Here is a 21,675-nt window from a genome sequence, read left to right as displayed (position 1 = left end):
TTTGAAACACGTCGTCTTTATAGAGTTCAGGTCAAATGTCGTTATACGGGTTTAGCTGTAAAACGTTCGCCCGAAAAGATTAACTGTGTTCTAAACCGTAATTATTCTTTAAATCGCTTTACAGAAGTGTCATATATAACATGGCTGGAGGCCGAGTAATACGTGGGTTACTGTTAACACGTTAGAAGCGATACAACGATAGCCTTAAGCAGTAATTGACCGGTCCAGTAATAAGAAAAACAGGTTTAAATAGGTGGTCAAGCTTTTGTGTAGAAAAAAGGCGAGTTATAAACGGGTTTGACCGTGGCTACGTCACAACAATTACATGCAAGTTTTAAAATTAAAAGTCCAAAGTCCGATGTATTTTGAATTAAAAGTCCAAGGTCCGATACAACAGCAAAAGTAAGGAGCAGAATAGACCTCAAACTTGCACATCCAAACGTTACCTTCCTGTTTTTGTTTTTCAAAAGCTCCGATTTAGCACATGTTTGGGGTCACGAAGTATGATAGGTTAAAAAGCCATTGATTTTAAACCCAAACCAAAAAAATTCTTTGTTTTTAAAATATGCGTGTGTGTTAAAATGTACGTTCATCAGGACAAGCACATAACAAAAGGTAAAAATACTATAAGAACCAAAAGCAAATACAAAAAGTTTCCGAAAAGGCAGGTCTCAAATAATACCATAAAGATATAAAGCATCAATAATGACAAGTGACAAATAAGCTTGTCAAATGTAGAAAGGCTTGGCGAAAACGTGAAACACTAATAGAATATTTTGACTTATTTAGTAAATGCTGCATGTTTATACCAGATTAATGTCGTCAATACCTGGTTGCCTTTTTCATGCTCTCATTTTTTTGTAAGACGCAGAGCCAGTCCAGCATAATACCTGAGTGTTATTAGAACATAGTTGCAAGTAGACAATTTTCAGCTTTTTTGCATACAGCAGTCAGAGTGTTCTTCTTTTGTGAGAAGTAGGCAGTTTTCAATCAGTGTTACGTCAGACATACGTCGTACTTAACATGTCTCATCATATGATGGTTTTGTTTCTTTGCTGGGTGGGAATGCTTATCGTCCTTTATGCTTGAAGTGATGGTAAGTGTCTTAATTTATTGGTTAAACTAAAGATACTTAAAATATTCAACAAACTTTATAACATGTGTTGACTCAATTTAGTGCAATGTTTCTGCCAAGTTACATAAAATTATTACGTTGTGTATAGTTTATGCTTGTGTAAACATGTTTTTATGGTTTCAGCTCAATCGAGTTCACTTAATACATAATGTCGACAAGAAACTGCCTTCACACGTTGCATTGGTAAAACATTATGTACAGTACCATATTATTGTCAACAAAAATGTATCTATTTCATGCTTTATATCAACGTTCTTGCTTGTCTATTGAAATTTGACGCAGGGCTTTGGTTTGTTTAGTTCTGATGCTTTGAATGCAACTTGTCCTGCTGGGATAAAGATTCAAATATTTTCAGCTCTTTTTAGAAGTCTTCGGCCCTACTTAAAGTAAGTGTGAGAAATGATTCGGATTTTCGAAATGTTTATTGTTGTTGCTATTTCAAAATTGGAAATTATCTTTAAATGGTCAAGAATGCACATATCTTGACAAGTGAAACAATTTCCTTGAAAAATATTCGGAATTGTTGTAGCAATAATTGTCATGCACTAATGAGACCACAGCTGGGACTAACATGCTTTGTTATGGTTTGAAATCGTGTTTGTAGTAATTTCGGTTTTTAATGCAACAGACGTCCAGTTGCATCCTCGATTAACACATATGTTTATTGTTGATGTACATCGAAGCAAATATCAGTTGTTACGAGGTTGGCTTTGTTCTGGTTGCAACTGGTCGTGCGGGCTTCGACCCTCATCACCATCTATTTGTGCTGATTCTTCTGCTAGGGATCCATTAGGGTCAAATATTCTAAATGCAAACAGGCCTGAAAAGAATCATTTATTGCCAACAATCAGTTGCCTTCAACTACATTCAATAGCATTTTTTGAATCATATTTCCTACCTTGGTTTGGAGGTGGTCGGTTTTCGTTGTGCCGATTCCGGACTTTCATTTTTATCTAACCAATGAAATTTGAGTGGACATTTTTAATAGGTTTTAGTCTGCACTTTTTAAATTTGTTGAATACATTAATTTTCAAGTTTGTAATGCATTGTTTAGCAGTAATACGGAACGAAAACCCCAAGAAAGTCATTTCACTAAAACGGATATCTTTTTGCAAAATGTTTTGATTCATGACGTTGTTACCTCTTTTGACGAGCTTGATGATGTTGGTATGTCGAATTCACGACTCTTTAAACAATCTCAGGGTTATTAGCAGTTATTTCGAAGTTGTGATTTTTTTAATGTATCATAAATGCAATATTTTGAAATGGATGTTGTGGTTTATTAACTAGTTATTGTTTGATGAAAGGTTGGCAATGTATTTAGTGGGTTCATAGCCGGTTCAGCGTTGTGAACTGGCAGGATTCGGATCTCGATTTGTCTCACTTGTGCCAATTAAAAGTGTTGCTGACTCGGTAAATTATTAAAATCGGGACCTAAATTCCTTGCATACGGTCTCAGATTTGCGTGGTATTGTTATGCACAAGTTACACCGTTAGTAACAAAAATACGCCACTTAAACTTTGAACAAAGTGGTGTATTATGGAAGAAGAGGTAACTAACCCGTTATAATGGAGACAGGATTTAACAGAATGGTCAGGGGCGCCTGCCTCATGTATACAAACATTATAAAAAAGGCAATGTGGCCTCAGGAGCTTCTTGGGTTCAAACTTCAAACCCAATAATAAAAATTAAAAGTGTTTACTGCCAAAAAAATATTATCAAAGTTGAATGTGCAATCATGCACGAAATATTTACGGTTGCTTTAAACTTTAAAATCCTGCTATAAATGTAGGATTATTTTCAATAACTTTCAATAAACCGCTTTCATTGCAGTGCCAAATTTCACAAAAAATATTGATCACATCATTGTTTTTCTTTCCATTTTTTTAGGGGATTGCACTAAATGTGCTTGGAAGAATAAAAAAAATAATTGTTTAAGTTCTATAATGTTTTAAAATAAAAAAACTGATTATTTTGTGCATAATACAATATTTTTTAGGTAATGTATTACTTTATCTCGTGTTGTTTGTATTCTCAGTTTCAACTGGTTTAAAAAAGTTTTTAATTCATTATTGATGTTGTTGAAGATTCTCATTGAAAAACGCATGATTGTCAACAAATGTATAGCCATTATTTGGAGATGCACAGAGTAACGCCGAAAGAGAAAAGCAAAAACGATTTTTGACTCAAGTTTATCTTACATCTGTTGCATTGTTTCCCACTGTTGCATTATTTCTCACAAATGTTAATTTTTTACTTACCCGTGAGCGAACACGGGTATTTCTCATATAGTGTCTTCTTCGTTCCATTTGAGTTTGCTAGTGAAAGAAACAAAACATGGTTTTAGGGCATCATTTTAATATATTTTTCTATCCATTACCTGATCTATTTTGTTACAAAGTGACAAATACTACAAAATAGGTTTATAGGCCAATGTATATCCCTAAAATTCCAAAAAAATCATCATCAAAATAATAATAATTAGTTCCAAAGTCCCCTCTCATTATTTGCAAAAGATTTGCGATAATGATATATAGCCATGTAAACTGGGATTCTATGCTTCATATCTATTTGTGGGATGACATTTCAGCAGTGTAAATGGAAAATGTGCTGGATTTGTTTGCATTTTTGACACATTAAGTGATTGTCTGTTAAATTAATACAAAGAAAATCGTTGCAATATGTAATTTTGCTGTTTGGTCTTGATATTTTAAGAAAGAAAAGCACCATACAAATTAGATGAAGATTTTTCCTATTTTTTAGATAATACAATCAATCAGATAACATGACTGTTTATTTTTGGTTTTTGTCACCAAACGATTTTCAAAGAGATATGTCAAAAATCCATCAATTATAATTGTTTGCTAATGTATTGCGGTTGTACTCAATAAAACAACAATTTTCTTTGTTTCTCCGATTACTTACTTGAAAAGTTTCGGGACTAAAACTTGAAGTATTTACAGATGGTTTTCTTTTTTCTGGTTTTAATGGTTTCGCCATCATTTCCTTCTCCGCTAAATTAGATAAAAAATACATATTTACATAATTTCTTATTCAAAGCGCGTTTAACTTAACACAAAGTCTTTAGTTACTGTATTGACACTTTTCATTTGCATAAAAATTCCTACATATTATAATTTGTCAGTTTTCTAAGGCATCTTATTTAATTAATTAATTATTTATTTATAAATTAGTATATAAGTTTGTGTTTTGTTTTACAGGATACTGCTTAAAATATAAAATTAATTACAACATCCAGAGATGTGGTGCTATTCAAATAGACACACACAAAATCACGGAATTAAAATAGAAGTGCTGATAAAATTTCCTCACACATCATTTATTAGCTTTATAATTCGCCACCAAGATAGCGAAAATGTTGACGCACCTGCCTTGTGCTCATTAAGTTTTTGGTACTAAAAATTGATCTAATTCCAAGTTAGGACCAAACTAACTTACCTTGTTTGGATGGTTGTTTCATATTTTCTGATGCTTTCCCTATTTTCGATCGTTTTGAAAGGCACGCACCCATAATTTAGGCTATAATATATTTGATGATATTTAATAACTGTTAAACAGACCATCAGATAAAATTGCGCACGTATGTGTGTGAAACTGTGCCATTGATACAGTTGGGACAGTGCGTAGTTGTCGTCATGGTCAAATACACAACAAATAATGAACTTGCGTTGTCCTCACTTCACCAATCACTTTCAACACAAATGCTGTCTTACCCTTGTCTAAGTCTTTCACACATTAAAAATTGTCAGATGTCGAACAAACGGAAATACAAATTCTACAAACCAATTTTGTGACGGGTTAAAACACTATGTCCTATCGTTCTCTATGAAATGGTTTCGCACAAGCAATGGGAGCTTCAGTTGCGTTTCTTTTCTTCTGAATTAAGCGGTAAGCACAACTTCATTATTACGACAATATATTCTTCCCACAAAGTTTTTCAGCATCAAGAACCCAGCAAGTAATACTAGGGGTTATTTGTTGAGTAAGTAACAGCAAACGAACTAGTACTGACATGTGACACATAACAATAAGTTCCGTATTAATATTAGACAGGTGTGAAGAATAGTGATATTTCGACCAGTGGAAATGCGTGAATGGAAGGAAAAAAAACCGAAAATTCCTTTACATGAACTAATAATATTTTCGGATTTGATGGCGACGTGTAGTTACGTGGTCCAACTTGCACATCAGTACTAATGTGTTAAGGTGTTAAAAATCGCATTTTACATTTTGTGCAAATATAGAAAAGAATTCGTATTAATTCCAAAATAGATACTCTCTGTTGCTATAACAAACAAAAAACTTCACTGTCTTTTGCCATAATAGAGAACTTTGAAAAGCTACATGACTTGTTATTAATGTAGTAAAGAACAAAATATAAATTAATTTCCTAACTGTTCAAGAAGTACTTTATTGAATGCGACACATTTTGCATGGTACTAAAGACTTGCTTGGTGAAACAAAACCTGTTAAAAGCAAAAAAGTATAGAACAATAAATAGCATGCTAATCTTTGTTTAGGAAAATTATAAGTACGATGTGCGTTTTGATTCGATTTATATTAAGGTAAAATTAAGGTACTCGATTTATTGACGAGTTTAATTCGGCCCTAATTGTGCAACATCTGTCGTAATTGTAGTTTGGTCTGCATCTACGATAGCAAGTAATAAAGTATTTACATACTTTGGCAAATCAGAACTAAGTGTCATTTATAATATGTAAAAAAAAACCGGTCTCCCCTACTGGTTTTTGCATTTTCCTAGACTAGAGCATTCTTTGATTTTTATAGGTCCGCGACATAACAAAATAATTGCAAAGGGTCCACCAGGCAAATTTTTTTAAAAAGTTTGAGAACCGCTGAATTAGAGCAACACTATTTGGCCTAATAACAAAAGGCCCGGCCATTCAAAGATATGATTAAAATGTTTTTAACATGTAACATTTATTTTCTACCTCAGTTAGGGGGCTGGTTTCGTTTGCGGTGTAAATTATACATTTTAAATGCACTCAACTACAATATTCAAACACACAAAAAACACAATATGCCATTTTACCAATGTTATAACTCCATAAATTTAAGGCAGATAACGAGCTTAATTTATTTGTGCCAAATAAACCAACTTTTTAAATCAGAAACCCGCACACAACGACAAAATACGAATCGTTTTTCGCAGGTTCAAGCTGCGTGATAAGCAGAAAAACGCTCAGCAGGCGATCGCTCGCTCATTTCTACAAGAATTGAGCGCCCGAAATCAGTCAAGCGCAAAACCGGACAGAAAAAACATGCTCCGCACGGACACACATCTGAGGTTTTGCGGTTTCCGTAAAACGCCTTAGGTCGAAAAACGCTGATCTGTGGCACAACATAAAGAAAATCGATCTTACAGTTTAGGCACAACATAAAGAAAAAGTCGAAATAAGTTTTTGTACAAAATTTAAAAACACAATCAAATTTCGGACCTAAACTCTCGATTAGGAAAATCAAATCGAGTAAAACATAAGGCTGCAAAGAAGCCTAAACTGTAAGATCTCACACAAAATGCTTCATGCATTGTAAGCACAAGAACTGAACTGACGCACAGCGCAGGAAGACACAAATGATTCACCACATGTTAACGTAACGCGTGCGTGCGTGCGTGCGTGCGTGTGTGTGTACGCGACGTAATTTGATCGTTGAAACGAAAATTGTGTTCTGTTGTTTTGCCAAAACATAGTCCTGATTGCCACAATCATATTTAACTAAAAATTTTTACGGTTCCGTTTTCTTTTGAATTCCACATGACATATACGATTAGAGCCGTGGTTCAAACTAAGACTTATTTGTGGGCCAATACTTGTGGCCGAACTATTTAAAGTAAGCCGCACTATATATATACAGTATATAAGCGTGTCATCTAATTAGCGGTTAGACGTTGTCACATATTTCTTCCCAGTTCTGTCTGTTCGACCAGCATCGAATTAGCTCCACAAATGATGTGTTATTCATTACATGTTTAATATGCTTTATATATTGCTGTCTTTGCCTTCCCCTTGATCTCTTGCTGTGGCGTCCATGTCCAAAGTTTCGGGGTGTCAATTTATGTGTCCATAATATCTTTTGATTTTAACCTCCTGGCTAACATTTTCTTCCATTCTTGTTTCTAACACTACGGTTATACAATGTACTGCTTAAACTAAAATAATCGTTTGCCGGCTTTTATAAGAGCGTCTTTTTCGTAAATGCTTTCTTCTTATTTTCACATAAATTAACGGCCACCTATTATTTACAAAGCGCCTCGGTTGCATCAATGCATGTGGTTTTAGCGAAACATTTTATTATTAAGCTCATGCTGACTACATCCACATGAGCGAAAAACTGTTATTAATTGAAACTGTCAAAATTGTAAACAATTTCAAAGTGTTGCTGTTATCGCCCCTCTAGTGTTTATATTGGTTGCTTAAAATTAAAAAGTTTAGGATTGTTGTAAAAGCATCGAGCCAATTGGGCCAAGGCCCTTTTTTACACAATGTACAGTTTAAAGCGACATGTACACAATATTACAAAACAATAGCATATTAGGCTTTGTACCTTTGTTCACAAACGATTTAGATGCAATGATTTGGTTTCATTAAAGTCTTGTTTGAAAATTTTACGTAAAGATTTCTGACAAACTGGTGCCTCATTGTAATTGGTCACTGGATCGACACGAAAGCATTATAATATTTAATAAACGCATCGGTAAGGCAAGTCGTCGTTGTTAGAGTCATTGTTAATGACCTATACCCTACTACCACTAGCATTATTGAAGATATATAAAAAATACAATGGTAGTAAGTTTCTATTCGAATCTTAACATTTATACTCGAGCAGCATTCAAAAACCAAGGGTGGAAAAAGTTACATAAGAAACATTTACACTTCTTTTAAGTTTCAGCAATACTTTATTCTGAAATACTCATACTCAAAACGTAAAGTATATAAACACCGAGCTCGCTGTTTGGTGGACTGGTGGACGCAGAGTATACATTTTACGTCCATAGATTGGAGTTCATAAAAAGCATTAAATCTGCCTTAAAAAGAAACATGAACCTGTGAAACAACATTTGTTTGCACTACACAAATTACGACTTACATTGTATTTGTCAGTGTTGCAACAAATTGAACATTTTTCATTGCAAGTAACTAAACAAAGTCTTGTCAGTGCACAGTTTTATTATGGTCTTTGTGTTGTCCGGGACATGATGATCTGCAATGTAATTTAGCGACACTACATAAAAGTTACCTTAAATGTCGATTTGGCAAGCTTTTGAATAAAGTAATCTCGAAACCCACTGACAAGCCATAAGAAATGCATCAAGCCATTTTCAATTTACCGGATGTGTTGTATTGTTAATTTCCAATAAAAATCTAAATGTAAATATTACCAATAATCCAAATGCGTTAAACATTTTTAAAGAGCACACAAGCGTGCTTTGAAATGTCCATTCGTGCTAAAAAAATTTTTTAACAAAACACACAAAGAAAATATCCCTTTGGTGCAAGGCAACACACATAATTCGAAATCTTACATCAGTTTGGTTATACTAGAGTGTGTATCATAATGAGTTTATTTCAAAATCTCACTTCTGTTAAACCCTGTACTTGTATTACATTTATGGAGTATTTCTTTTCTGTGTGTCGTACTGTGTCTTTTTAAACTCACACTTGTGGTGAAGCGTTTTTCACAAATATCACATCGATGAGGTTTTTCTTTGGTGTGTGTTAACATGTGCGTTTTTAAGTTATCACTTCGGGTAGATCTTTTTTCACAAACATCACATCGATGAGGTTTTCCTTTGGTGTGTGTCGCCATGTGTCTTTTTAAAGCCCCAACTTGACGAAATCGTTTTTTACAAACATTACGTCGATGATGTTTTTCTTTGGTGTGTGTCACCACGTGTATTTTTAAATGTTCACGTTGAGCAAATCCTTTATCATAATAATCACATGAATGAGGCTTTTCTTTGGTGTGTGTGAACATGTGCGTTTTTAAGTTATCACTTCGGGTAGATCTTTTTTCACAAACATCACAAGTAGTGGGTCAAGTGGCCGCGGTGCGGCGTCTTTTTTGAGGCGGAATTAACTATTTTACAGGTTTTGGGGGGGGAATTAACTATTTTACAGGTTTTGCGGAGGTCTTAACATGTTTTGTTAAGTCCTCAAACGAAGCCTTTTTCTCGTCTTGTGTGCTATTTCTCTCGCGAAAGCACATGTGTGTCGCAATCCACAGGCTAAAGTTAAGTCCTCAAACCAAGCCTTTTTCGCGACTTTTATGGGATTTCTCTCTAAAGTTAAGTCCTCAAACCAAGCCTTTTTCGCGACTTTTATGGGATTTCTCTCGTGAAAGCACATGTGTGTCGCAATCCACAGGCTAAAGTTAAGTCCTCAAACGAAGCCTTTTTCTCGTCTTCTGTGCTATTTCTCTCGCGAAAGCACATGTGTGTGTGTCGCAATGTTTTCCCGCCACAGGCTAAAGTTAAGTCCTCAAACCCGAACCAGCAATCGCCAGCTTGGCTGTTTTAAATTGCGTGCTAGCTGTCGGCCCACGTCCTTTTTACCCCCCCCCCCCCCCTTCACGGAGTCAAATTGCTTGCTAGCTGTCAATCCCTTCCTGGTTGCGACAGGCTAACGGCGAGTCCTCAAACCCGATTAAGCAATCACCAGTTTGACCGTTTCCGAACAACGATTCAATAGATTTTTTTTAAGTATTAGCGTTTAGGGGTTATAAAAGCCCTGAAGTTTATGCCATGGCGCCATTTTTTGGTACTAACCAACTGAGTTTTGTGCAACAATATTGAACTACTTGAATTGAAAGTATGGCAAAGTTTGTCTGTAGTATTTGTGGAGGTAAATTTTTTAAGAAGGAACGTTTTAACAATCACACAAAAACGTGTGGGCAAATGATTGTTTGTTTATGTGGAAAACGGTGGGTTTTTAATAATGTTATATGTTAGAATCGTTTGTGATTATTTAGGTTTCTATTTAGGTTCACCAGAAAATGCAACTTACGGCGTCATAAGGCCAGCGCTTGCAAACTTTTGAAAGAAACACTCAAAACGTGAGTCGAAGGGGTGTGTTAACTAGGTTTAGATTATGTGTGATTGCTATTATGACCAATCCAAATTTAAAAGTGTGCCATCTGACAAAAATAATTACTTAAAATAAATTTTGTTACGGTTTTGTTTGCTTGTTTAAACTTTATTTGGACCGAAGCAGAGTATAAATAAATCTGATCGGTTTCTAGACAATTTTTTTTTTTTTTCATTTATTGAAAAAAACAATAAAATGTTGGGCTTTATTAACAGCGTAGGTTTGTTTTAAGGCACAAGGTTTATTTATTATTAAACATATAATTTTTCAGAAAAAACAACACCGACCTGTGCGCAAACAAGGACTGTGTCGACCTTACATCGTCGCCTGGAGCCGCGAATAGTTTGATAGATATTTCTCTACCGGAACCGAAAAAACGTAAAGAATGTTTTTCCTCGAACCGAGAGCGAAGGTTTGTACACTGACACTTAAACCCTGCATCCTATGGATGCCGGGAAAAAATTATTATAAAATAAAAAATAACAACTTAATATTTTTTACAGTGAAGAACGTGACTTGATTGACTTCCAAACTCCTGCTAAAATGCCAAAAGGTCGTAGAACGCGTGATCTTAACACGTAGGTTGACTAATATTAGACATTGCATTTGGTTATTTTTAATATTACACATATATTTGTAGCAATGTTATAGAGGTAATGGAATCAGAGGCGGTTCTTAAAAGCCATTTAACTGCCAACGCCCAGAAGAGCGAAAAAAATCAAGTAAAACTTCCTAAGCTCAATTTAAACCCCGAGCCAAGGATGACGTCATCTAGTGGCGCTATTCCCGAAGTGAGTCATTCGTCAAGCACACTTCCACCGGCATTAACTTCGGAACCATTCAATTGGTAAGTCAACATGAGTTTTGACAATAAACTATTATTTTATTTTTTTCTTCTGGGGATCGAAGGCACCCTGCCTTAACTTTCTATACTCTCAGTTTAGTTTACCAATCTAACATATATTTATAGCGAAATAACCCCAATAACCGACTCAGAAGACGCGTTTGTCCAAAATCTTTTGACTGGAAATCTCCAACATAACGATGGAAATGGTGCAAACCTCCAACAGTTGAACCCCGAAAGTTTAATATGGACGTATGAGGATTTTGAAAACCTCATGGTGACAACTGCTGAATTGGAAAGTGGTCAACCTCAACGGGGGGAAACGTAAGTTTAGTAAGGGTTTAATAGTCTGTGGTCGACTGTGTATGATGATTGATAAACTTGTGTTGGACAATGTAAATCAATTTGGTTGGAATAGCTGCGAGTGGTAATGCTAAAACCATTACGTGTATTTTTAGGTTAGAAGCGTTCTCTGCAGCGCCACCTAACAATATGCAATTTGATGTAACACGACCGAGCGCTTCTGGTAACGGTTCAAATGCAGTGGAAAGTGGCTTTGTTCAGCCTCAACAGGGAGAAACGTAAGTTTAGTAAGAGTTTAATAGTTTGTGGTCGGCTGTGTACGACGCTTGATAAACTTGTGTTGGACAATATAAACCAATTTAGTTGGAATAGCTGCAAGCGGTAATGGCTTAAACCATTACGTGTATTTTTAGGTTAGAAGCGTTCTCTGCAGCGCCACCTAACAATATGCAATTTGATGTAACACGACCGAGCGCTTCTGGTAACGGTTCAAATGCAGTGGAAAGTGGCTTTGTTCAGCCTCAACAGGGAGAAACGTAAGTTTAGTAAGAGTTTAATAGTTTGTGGTCGGCTGTGTACGACGCTTGATAAACTTGTGTTGGACAATATAAACCAATTTAGTTGGAATAGCTGCAAGCGGTAATGGCTTAAACCATTACGTGTATTTTTAGGTTAGAAGCGTTCTCTGCAGCGCCACCTAACAATATGCAATTTGATGTAACACGACCGAGCGCTTCTGGTAACGGTTCAAATGCAGTGGAAAGTGGCTTTGTTCAGCCTCAACAGGGAGAAACGTAAGTTTAGTAAGAGTTTAATAGTTTGTGGTCGGCTGTGTACGACGCTTGATAAACTTGTGTTGGACAATATAAACCAATTTAGTTGGAATAGCTGCAAGCGGTAATGGCTTAAACCATTACGTGTATTTTTAGGTTAGAAGCGTTCTCTGCAGCGCCACCTAACAATATGCAATTTGATGTAACACGACCGAGCGCTTCTGGTAACGGTTCAAATGCAGTGGAAAGTGGCTTTGTTCAGCCTCAACAGGGAGAAACGTAAGTTTAGTAAGAGTTTAATAGTTTGTGGTCGGCTGTGTACGACGCTTGATAAACTTGTGTTGGACAATATAAACCAATTTAGTTGGAATAGCTGCAAGCGGTAATGGCTTAAACCATTACGTGTATTTTTAGGTTAGAAGCGTTCTCTGCAGCGCCACCTAACAATATGCAATTTGATGTAACACGACCGAGCGCTTCTGGTAACGGTTCAAATGCAGTGGAAAGTGGCTTTGTTCAGCCTCAACAGGGAGAACCGTAAGTTTAGTAAGAGTTTAATAGTTTGTGGTCGGCTGTGTACGACGCTTGATAAACTTGTGTTGGACAATATAAACCAATTTAGTTGGAATAGCTGCAAGCGGTGATGGCTTAAACCATTACGTGTATTTTTAGGTTAGAAGCGTTCTCTGCAGCGCCACCTAACAATATGCAATTTGATGTAACACGACCGAGCGCTTCTGGTAACGGTTCAAATGCAGTGGAAAGTGGCTTTGTTCAGCCTCAACAGGGAGAAACGTAAGTTTAGTAAGAGTTTAATAGTTTGTGGTCGGCTGTGTACGACGCTTGATAAACTTGTGTTGGACAATATAAACCAATTTAGTTGGAATAGCTGCAAGCGGTAATGGCTTAAACCATTTCGTATGTTTATAGGTTAGAAGGAAGGTCTGCAGCGCCACCTACCATTATGCAGTTTGATGTAACGCAACCGAGCGCTTCTGGCAACGTTTCAAATGCAGCCACAACGGATAAAAAGTAAGTCTCTTTAAACGTATAAGTGGGAAAAGGAGGCTCCTTCTGTTTTATATTGTTAACAATCGTACAACATAGAATATTTAACCCATTGCGTTCGTTGTGCATCCCACGGATGCAAAACCAATTTATGTAAAACAATCCATATGCATCCCTAGGATGAAGTTTTTTCTACGCCTGCGTTTTCCGGTCCAAATGCATCCCACGGATGCGCTAGCCGCTGATAACCCATTGCGTTCATTGTGCATCCCACGGATGCAAAAAGCAATTTATGTAAAACAATCCATATGCATCCCTAGGGTGAAGTTTTTTCTACGCCTGCATTTTCCAGTCCAAATGCACCCCACGGATGCGCTAGCCGCTGATAACCCATTGCGTTCGTTGTGCATCCCACGGATGCAAAACCAATTTATGTAAAACAATCCATATGCATCCCTAGGATGAAATTTTTCTACGCCTGCGTTTTCCGGTCCAAATGCATCCCACGGATGCGCTAGCTGCTAATTTCTATGGAACGAAGCGTCTAGCTAGAATATTAATACTTTTAGCAGGTGTTTTTTATTCCCACATTTAAAGCAGACGCTGGTAGTGTTAAACAGTCGCTAACTGAACTGATTAATTTTTAGGCAATCAAGTTACCCACTGTCTCCAGGAACTGAAATAGCAATGTATGAATGGGGGATAGAATATGATTTAAACGGAGTTCTGTGCCCTTCATGTCACAGATCGTAAGTTTTGAACGAATTTTAGTTCTGGGTTGGTATGAGATGTTTAATCTTTCTATGAAAATGTTTTAGGAATAAACAGGGAAACAAACATACTTGCGCCCGAGATCCACCGACGACAAGTGATGCTCGTCATACAAGCGATCAACAAGCGTCGACATCGAGGGGAGGACACTTCGGGGGTAGGTAAGTTTACACACCTATCTTACTTATATATATATATATATATATATATATATATATATATATATATATAGAAAACATTACATATATACATATGTATATATAAATATAAGGCTTTGCTACCTATACTTGGTATTAAATTTTTTTTTTTTTTGTTTGTCTTGTTCAACAGGCGCTGTCAGTCAGGACGGGGTGTAAGAAGAAGGGGCAGAAGCCCCTACAACCTTGTGGTGACCGACAATTTCCTGCCGCCCCCAAGTGGACTGATATCTGAAAATTGGACCGCCATTCGCTCTTTTCATCAGATCAGGAAAGTAAGTGGAACATTTAATTACCGTCTCCCGCTTATGCTTTCCTTGATGGATATCGCCGATGAAATTTTGGAAGCTTGGCCAGGTGCAATCCGAATTACTGCAAGTTTTGGATTCATATTGCGAAACCTTAACAATGAAGAGCGCTACTTTCACGCTTCGCACAACAACTTTAATGTATTTGATGTACCCGTTTTAGTGCGAAGTCGTGACGAGTTGCTGGCATTTCTAGGTGAGCTGATAGAACGGGATATCCTCGCATGGGCACAAGCCCAACGTGAAAACAGCTCATGGACCGTTTTTCAAATAACAAATTTACTGATTGTTGTATTTTTTGTTAACGGTGCACTGATTGGTCAAGGTGGGGAACTCCCGATATATGTCACCTCCAACCCGGGGATAGTACCCCTTAACAAAACCCCAACCGGTGCCTTTATTGTTGATAACTTGTGTTTGTTTCGGTGCTTGGGCCTGTTTCTTGATCCCAGTGTAGTTGATATAACACGCGTTGCATCAGAGCTTTGTCAAAGGTATGTTGAGTTGGTGGGTGGGAACGTGGCTAAATTTAGGGGTGTGTCACTTAACGATCTCCACATTGTTGAAAAGTTGTTTGGCATTAACATCAACGTGTTTAAATTAATGGGGGGTCAAGACACAATAAAGTGCAAAGTAGTTTGGAGAAGTGTGCGAAGGCGTGAAGTCAGAGATGACCGAACCCTTAATCTCCATTTGCACAAAAAACACTTCAGCCTCATAACCAGTGTGGAGAAGTTTTCATCTAGTTTTAGTTGTCGCACGTGTGAGAAAGTGTTTAATAGCCTTTGGCAGTGCACACGTCACCAACGCACGTGCGAAGGTGTAACACGTGAGTCGTTCAGGGGAGGTATCTTCGCTAACCCACCAACAATTATTGAACGGCTCGAGAAAGTAGGGATACTTGTCCCAACTATCTTGAGACATTACCCATTTTACGCAACATTTGACTTTGAATCATACTTTTGCAATGAAAACCTACCCCCAAACGCTGAGAAAACCCGTTGGACGGCGGAACACCTCCCTTTAAGTGTGTCTGTATGTTCCAATGTCCCCGGTTTCACCGAACCGAAGTGTTTCGTTACAACGGGTGACCCGCAGGCGTTGCTTAACAACTTTGTTTCTACACTTTACGAAATCCAATCCGCCGCTCATGAAATTATGACCTCTCGATTTCGTTCAATTTTTGAAAGCCTCGATGCACTACTCGAAGAATCGTGTAAACTCGAAACATGTGATGACATCTCAAAGCACCCATTAACAATACTGAAGTGTGATGTTATCAAATACCTTACTGTCCTACCTGTGATTAGTTTTAATGGGGGAAAGTATGACATCAACATGACCAAGCGGTGGTTTATTCCAGCTCTGTTGGATAAGGGGGAAATTACTTTCGTAGTTAAAAAGAACAATAACTTCATGTGCGTCCAAACCACCGCTTTTAAATTTCTCGACATGTGTAACTACTTGGCTCCGAACCACTCATATGCCACATTTTTGCGCGCTTTCAATTGTTCTGCTCAGAAGGGTTTTTTTCCATACGAATATATGGACAGTCTTGAAAAACTTAATGAAACTGCGCTTCCACCAATTTCAGCTTTTTACAGCTCCCTCACACGTCGTACTATTTCCGAATTAGAATACCAGATCTGCTTAGATGCATGGGCACGGGAGAGGATGAAAACAATGCGCGACTTTTTAGTCTGGTATAACAACCGAGATGTAGTGCCGTTTTTGGAAGCTCTTTCAAAACAGTGTAGCTTCTACCAAGGTCTCGGTGTCGATCCATTTAAGGAGGCTTTGTCCGTCCCCGGACTCACTCTTCGTTATCTCATGAACGGGGTGAGTCGGGACATACATTTTTCCTTATTTGGTCAACGTCATCAGGCTCTTCATCGACTTATTCGGGACAACATCGTCGGCGGGCCCTCCATAGTGTTTCATCGATATCACGAGAAGGGTATCACCACGATTCGTCCTGCACATTATGGTCGATCCGCTAAGTTGTGCAAATCAGTTTTAGGCTTCGACGCAAACGCGCTTTACTTAAATTCGATTTCGCAACTCATGCCAACATCATACTACACTGTCTTAACATTTAATCCCTCCAGCCGCTTGTTTGATTTAGACACAACCATGCAGTTTGGCCACATGGCTAGGTCTTGGTTGAACTGGCGGGCTGAGTCGGATGGGGTCTTTATTCAACACCAATTTAACAAGGGTGAAGTGCGTCTTGGGCAACGCAACCTGCCAGTGGATGGTTTTAGCAAAGAAACAAACACTGTGTACCAATTCCATGGTTGTTTTTTTCATGGCTGTGACAAATGTAGGGTACAGTTTCGGTTTAAGAACCTGGATGACGCCGCGGAAAAACGTAATAAGACAGCTCAAAATACCGCTTACCTCCAGGGCTTGGGCTATACTGTGGTCGAAATATGGGAATGTGAATTTCTTGTGCTACGCAGGGACGACATCAGGGTGCGTGCATTTTTGGCGAAACAACCCAAACCACAGACTGAAATTCCTCGCATAAGAAATTTTGAAAATGTACTTAAAGCTGTAAAAACGGGTCAAGTGTTTGGGTTGGTGGAATGTGACATTTCTGTTCCTCCCCATAAACGTAAATTTTTTGAAGAAATGAGCCCCATATTTAAAAACACAAAGGTGTCACGTCAGGACATAGGTGAATTCATGCGTGCCTATGCAGAAAAACATGATATTTTAAAAACTGAACGCCAATGCCTGATTGGAAGCATGAAAGGTGACAAAATTTTACTCGCCACCCCCCTCTTACAATGGTATTTAAAACACGAACTTGTTGTAACCCATATTTACTGTGTAATTTGTTATGAACCAAATGCTTGTTTTGCTTCATTCGGTAAAGATGTTTCCGCAGCTCGTCGACTGGGTGACGTTCACCCCGATAAAAAGATTATTGGCGACTCCATGAAACTTGTCGGAAATGCGAGTTATGGGAAATTATTGTGTAATAAGCTCCTCCACAGAAATATCACTTATTGCAATGGTGAAAAAGCTATGAAATCAATTAACAAAACCACATTTGAGTCATTGGCAGAACTTGATGAGGACCTTTTCGAGGTTCAGTCAAGGAAAGCCAAAGTTGTTCACAATCTCCCTATTCAATGTGGATTTTTTGTATATCAATATGCCAAACTCCGTATGCTTGAATTTTATTATGAATGTATTGACCGCTATGTAGACCGCTCCGATTTTCAATTAGTGCAAACAGACACGGACTCGTTGTACATGGCGCTTTCTGCTTCTTCGCTCGACGCTGTTATTCGCCCTGAACTTCGGCGAGATTTTTACAATAACTTTCACCTCTGGTTTCCTGCTGAAGCCTGTGATCGCCATCAGTCTCTTTTTGTTGAGTGTCGTGTTGCCCAATTGCCTTTTGTACAGGATGTGTGTTGTCGTGAACGCCACCGCTTTGACCTTCGCACGCCAGGTCTGTTTAAAATCGAGTGGAGTGGGGATGCTATTGTTGCTCTGACCTCTAAAACCTATTATTGCTCTGGCCCCACCGATAAGCAAGTGTGTAAAGGGATCCGCAAGGCACAAAACCCCCTGTCCCTCCAAACTTACCTCGATGTTCTAAAAACAAAGGTAAATGGCCGTGGAGTGAACACGGGCTTTCGAAGTGTGAATCAAAGAGTTTACACATACAACCAAACCCGCGATGGTATCAGTTATTTTTATCCAAAACGTAAAGTCTTACCCGATGGTATTTCAACAGAGCCACTGGACATTTAATTCACGACTGTTTACTTTGCTTTTTGTGTCTATGTTTGTTTGTGTTTCGCCTTTTATTCCATGTAATAAAAGAGTGGTGTTGGAGTGAAAAGAGTTTGTTTTTTTAATCTAAGGCCGAGTGCAAACAGAACCTTTACAACCCCCTCCCTTTAATCAATCGGAGTTCTCTCACAACCCCAAACCATTGGGTGCCACTAATTCATACACTCTCACAGACAACATTCTACTTATTTTTTCCCCCTCCGCCTCATCTCCCCTTCTCATCCTCCTCCACCTCTTCCATGGATCATGATACCTCCTCTAAACACGTCATGTTTCCTGTTTTAACTTCTTTCTTTTCATCTCTAATGCTATAAAAACCCGAAAGATAAACCGTTTCACCCACACTACAAAGCAAAAGAAACTACTTCAACAATGCCATCGACAAGAAAACGTCCCAGCTTAGAGTCTTGCCCACTGGACTGCGAGATGAGAGCTGAAAAAACAAGAGAAATGTTTGCAGAACTTCGACGCAAGCGAAGCAAGTCGACCACGCAAACTAGACTGCGATGCGGTACTTTGTCAGTTAAATTCGGCAGAGGACAGTTCTTTGGGGATGAAGAGCTGTGTGAGCTAGCTTCAGTGCTATTTCCCGAGTCGCCATACGTGTTAGTGTATTCAAAACCCGAAGAAGATGGTTACTGTCGAATGCAGATCGTGTACTGGGCCACTTGTGATGAGGACGACAAGTGTCTTATTGCCAATCGCATTAAGTCCATGACCGAAGATGTTGCAGTGGATAATATTATAATAAACTTTAAATTCAAAACGGTATTTGCTCCTGAAGCCTATCTACGACCGATAATTGAGAATGCCGAACACTACGAATTCTATCAGGCAAAGCTGGGGTTGATTGACACCATGGTCCGGGAACAGCTGTCCACTATAGAATCCCTCTTTGAAAGCACGGCACCATCTAAACTGTCCCCGCAAGGTGTCATAACACTTGCCGACTCTGATGAAAGCACCTAATATTCTCTCTCTCTCTCTCTCTCTCTCTCTCTCTCTCTCTCTCTCAACCCTATTTTTTTCCCCTGGTTTTCTCCCACAGGGAGAAAACTTTGGAAAAAAAAAAAGGGGGGGAAGGGAGGTTTATTTGATTACGCTATGTTGTGTAATGTGCTGTACAGTGAAAATAAACTGGATGGAAGATTGTTTGTTTGTTGTATTTTAAATGAGATGATGTTACAATTCAGCGACAAAATTTTTAACAAGATGATCGTTAAATAGCCAATCGTCAGAAAACACACGTACAATGTCCGACATGGCAATGCCACGCATCCGGTGTAGCAGGTAAAAAATGCAATGTGCGCCACATGCAGAAGAGAAAGGGCTCTGCACCATTAGTCGATTCGAACGCCATGTTGTAGAATTGTTACTTAAAAACTTAATGAGTTCGACATGAAAAGCTTGTCTTCCGAAAGAGTCGTAGTATTCGCCCCGTCCTTCTTTATCAAAATATACAGCCAGCCAGTGTTCCCCCGCCCTGAAGCTAGGATCGGTGTTCACAATATAGGCCTTTGGGTAGGGGTGATCCAGATCACTGAGCTCATCACGGGAGTACACACCGCGAAAAACGTACCGCCCCACTTCATCATTATGCATTAGGGCGCTGATTTCATTCTCATCCATCACGCCGCAAAATCAAAGAGCACGTTTCTGTGTTTGTCGATCTCAAGCAAATTGTCAAATTCGCTGTACAAAACGATATTTATAGAGTTGGGTAGAGCTTCAGCAAAATGTGCCTCGAGACGAATGTTTCCATGACGAACGAGGTCAAAACTTGCCAAGTCGCTCTGGTCTGGTGTGAGGTCGAAGCAATAAAGCGTAAAACCCCCTCCATAATCATTTAAACTAATTCCGTTTCCTTCATTTTCGAAGTAAGTTCCGGTGCCAGTAAACAAGGAAAGAAAACTTCGAACGTAGCGTTTATTTTCAAAGTCTGGTTGGAGCGCTTTTCCTGGCACCATTTTTCCATCGTGGTACAATGCAAGATAGTTTACGTTCAAATGCTTAAAATGAAATGGGTTTTTGTTGTAGGCCCCATTGAAAGCGTCATTGTCGACAAAGCCGATAACGACGCGCTTAGGGATTTGACCACGAATAAATGTTTCCTGTGTGGTTGAGAGATCACCTTGGGGAACAGAGAAAATCTTTACCTCACCACGAGTAATTGGGTATTTGGCGGTACCGCGTTCCAGTGCTTTAATGTGACCCATTAAAACCGGTGCACTAGGATGAACCTTACGAACATACAGTCTCACGTCACATAAATTAACGCGGTATTCGGAATCATGGGCTGCCATGATGCAAAACGCATCTTTGCTGCGAGAAAGTCGCACTTTCAAATCAACTCCATTTAACAAGTAGCGATGCTGAAACATCATGTCAAGATGAAGTTTGCCCATCATCTCAATCCGTCGACTTTCTCTCGCTAGTCGCTTGCGTGTAGAGAAACCCGAATTGGCGTTGGTGATGGAGTCGAGCTGACCGCCAGTATCCCGCTTCCAGAGTCCAGCTGTGAGTTGAGACTCTTTTGCAGAGTTTCCAAAGGATAAGAGAGTCTCCATGTAAGCGCGGTATGGGTAGGTGTTGGAAGAGGGAGTTATCGTCTTGTTGTTTAAAGCCAAATCCACCTGCCCCCACAATGCATGAAGCCAGTAATTAACAGGTGCCACAACGGCGTCATTAGCGATGGCGCTCCCATCGGCGTTTGTTATGCGTGCTGTGCACATAAGCAGCGTGTTGGCCAAGTCAATGTAGTCATCGCCGGTACCCGAAATGGAAAATTCCACAGGTCCTGCATTTGTCAATGTCGATAACGGTAAATACTCTACCCACTGCGAGTGTTCAATGCTAATTTGAGTCGGTTTCAGACTAAACAAATCAAGTTCACTCTTCAGACACTTTCCCGAGTTCTGGTTGATAAGGGTTCCCATCATGCAAATATGTCACGCTGTTTCTTTCTCTTTTTGTGGCCTTTAGCAACACGTTTCTTGGTTTGCCGACGACGCTTAACCGCAGGTTCTCCTGGAGGCTGTGCAAACCCTTGATGCGCAGAACGTAATAAGGCCTGTCCCGCTTCTCTTGATCTTTTTATAGCCGCGGCGCGAGGACTTTGTCCACCGATAACGTCTCCGGCGAATTGCATCCCCGATTTTAGGGCTTGTTTTCCTACATGGCGTGCTCCTGATTTTAAAAGAGGAAGAACAGCCCTTCCGATGCTAGAAAAAATACTGCCGAGACCATGTCCCCTCTGTGAAACAGATCCAGCAAACACAGGAAGCCCATTCCCAACCTGCGCCAAGTAGTATTGCTCATAGTCCTTTATGTCCGCTTCAACACAATAAGGTCCGGTACAGTGGCGTCGCATTTTAGACTTGAAAAGGTCGCTTGC

At 38.9% G+C, this 21,675-nt stretch overlaps 3 protein-coding genes across 3 annotated transcripts; 1 reads left to right on the top strand and 2 right to left on the bottom strand.

The window, feature by feature from the left end:
• Positions 1-399: 399 nt before the first annotated feature.
• Positions 400-4,829, bottom strand: LOC145218312 (uncharacterized). Its single transcript, XM_080085721.1, has 6 exons — positions 4,596-4,829; positions 4,062-4,150; positions 3,398-3,454; positions 2,277-2,321; positions 2,034-2,088; positions 400-1,955 (listed from the first exon to the last, which is right to left on the bottom strand). Exons 1-6 carry the CDS (start codon positions 4,666-4,668, stop codon positions 1,825-1,827), a joined length of 450 nt encoding a protein of 149 aa, XP_079941847.1. The 5' UTR covers positions 4,669-4,829; the 3' UTR covers positions 400-1,824.
• Positions 4,830-14,480: 9,651 nt separating this feature from the next.
• On the top strand, positions 14,481-18,239 carry LOC145219468 (uncharacterized). Its single transcript, XM_080086834.1, has 2 exons — positions 14,481-17,085; positions 17,350-18,239. The coding sequence occupies exons 1-2, from the start codon at positions 14,481-14,483 to the stop codon at positions 18,237-18,239; spliced, it is 3,495 nt and encodes a 1,164-aa protein (XP_079942960.1).
• A 1,670-nt stretch (positions 18,240-19,909) lies between these two features.
• LOC145219467 (uncharacterized protein F54H12.2-like) lies at positions 19,910-21,217 on the bottom strand. Its single transcript, XM_080086833.1, has one exon. It carries the CDS (start codon positions 21,215-21,217, stop codon positions 19,910-19,912), a length of 1,308 nt encoding a protein of 435 aa, XP_079942959.1.
• Positions 21,218-21,675: the final 458 nt, after the last annotated feature.

Source organism: Phallusia mammillata, chromosome 3 (genome assembly GCF_965637545.1).
Source record: "Phallusia mammillata chromosome 3, kaPhaMamm4.hap1.1, whole genome shotgun sequence".
Classification (NCBI taxonomy): domain Eukaryota; kingdom Metazoa; phylum Chordata; class Ascidiacea; order Phlebobranchia; family Ascidiidae; genus Phallusia; species Phallusia mammillata.
Note: the sequence above shows the minus strand (reverse complement) of the source record. Positions and strands in the feature narration are given on the sequence as shown.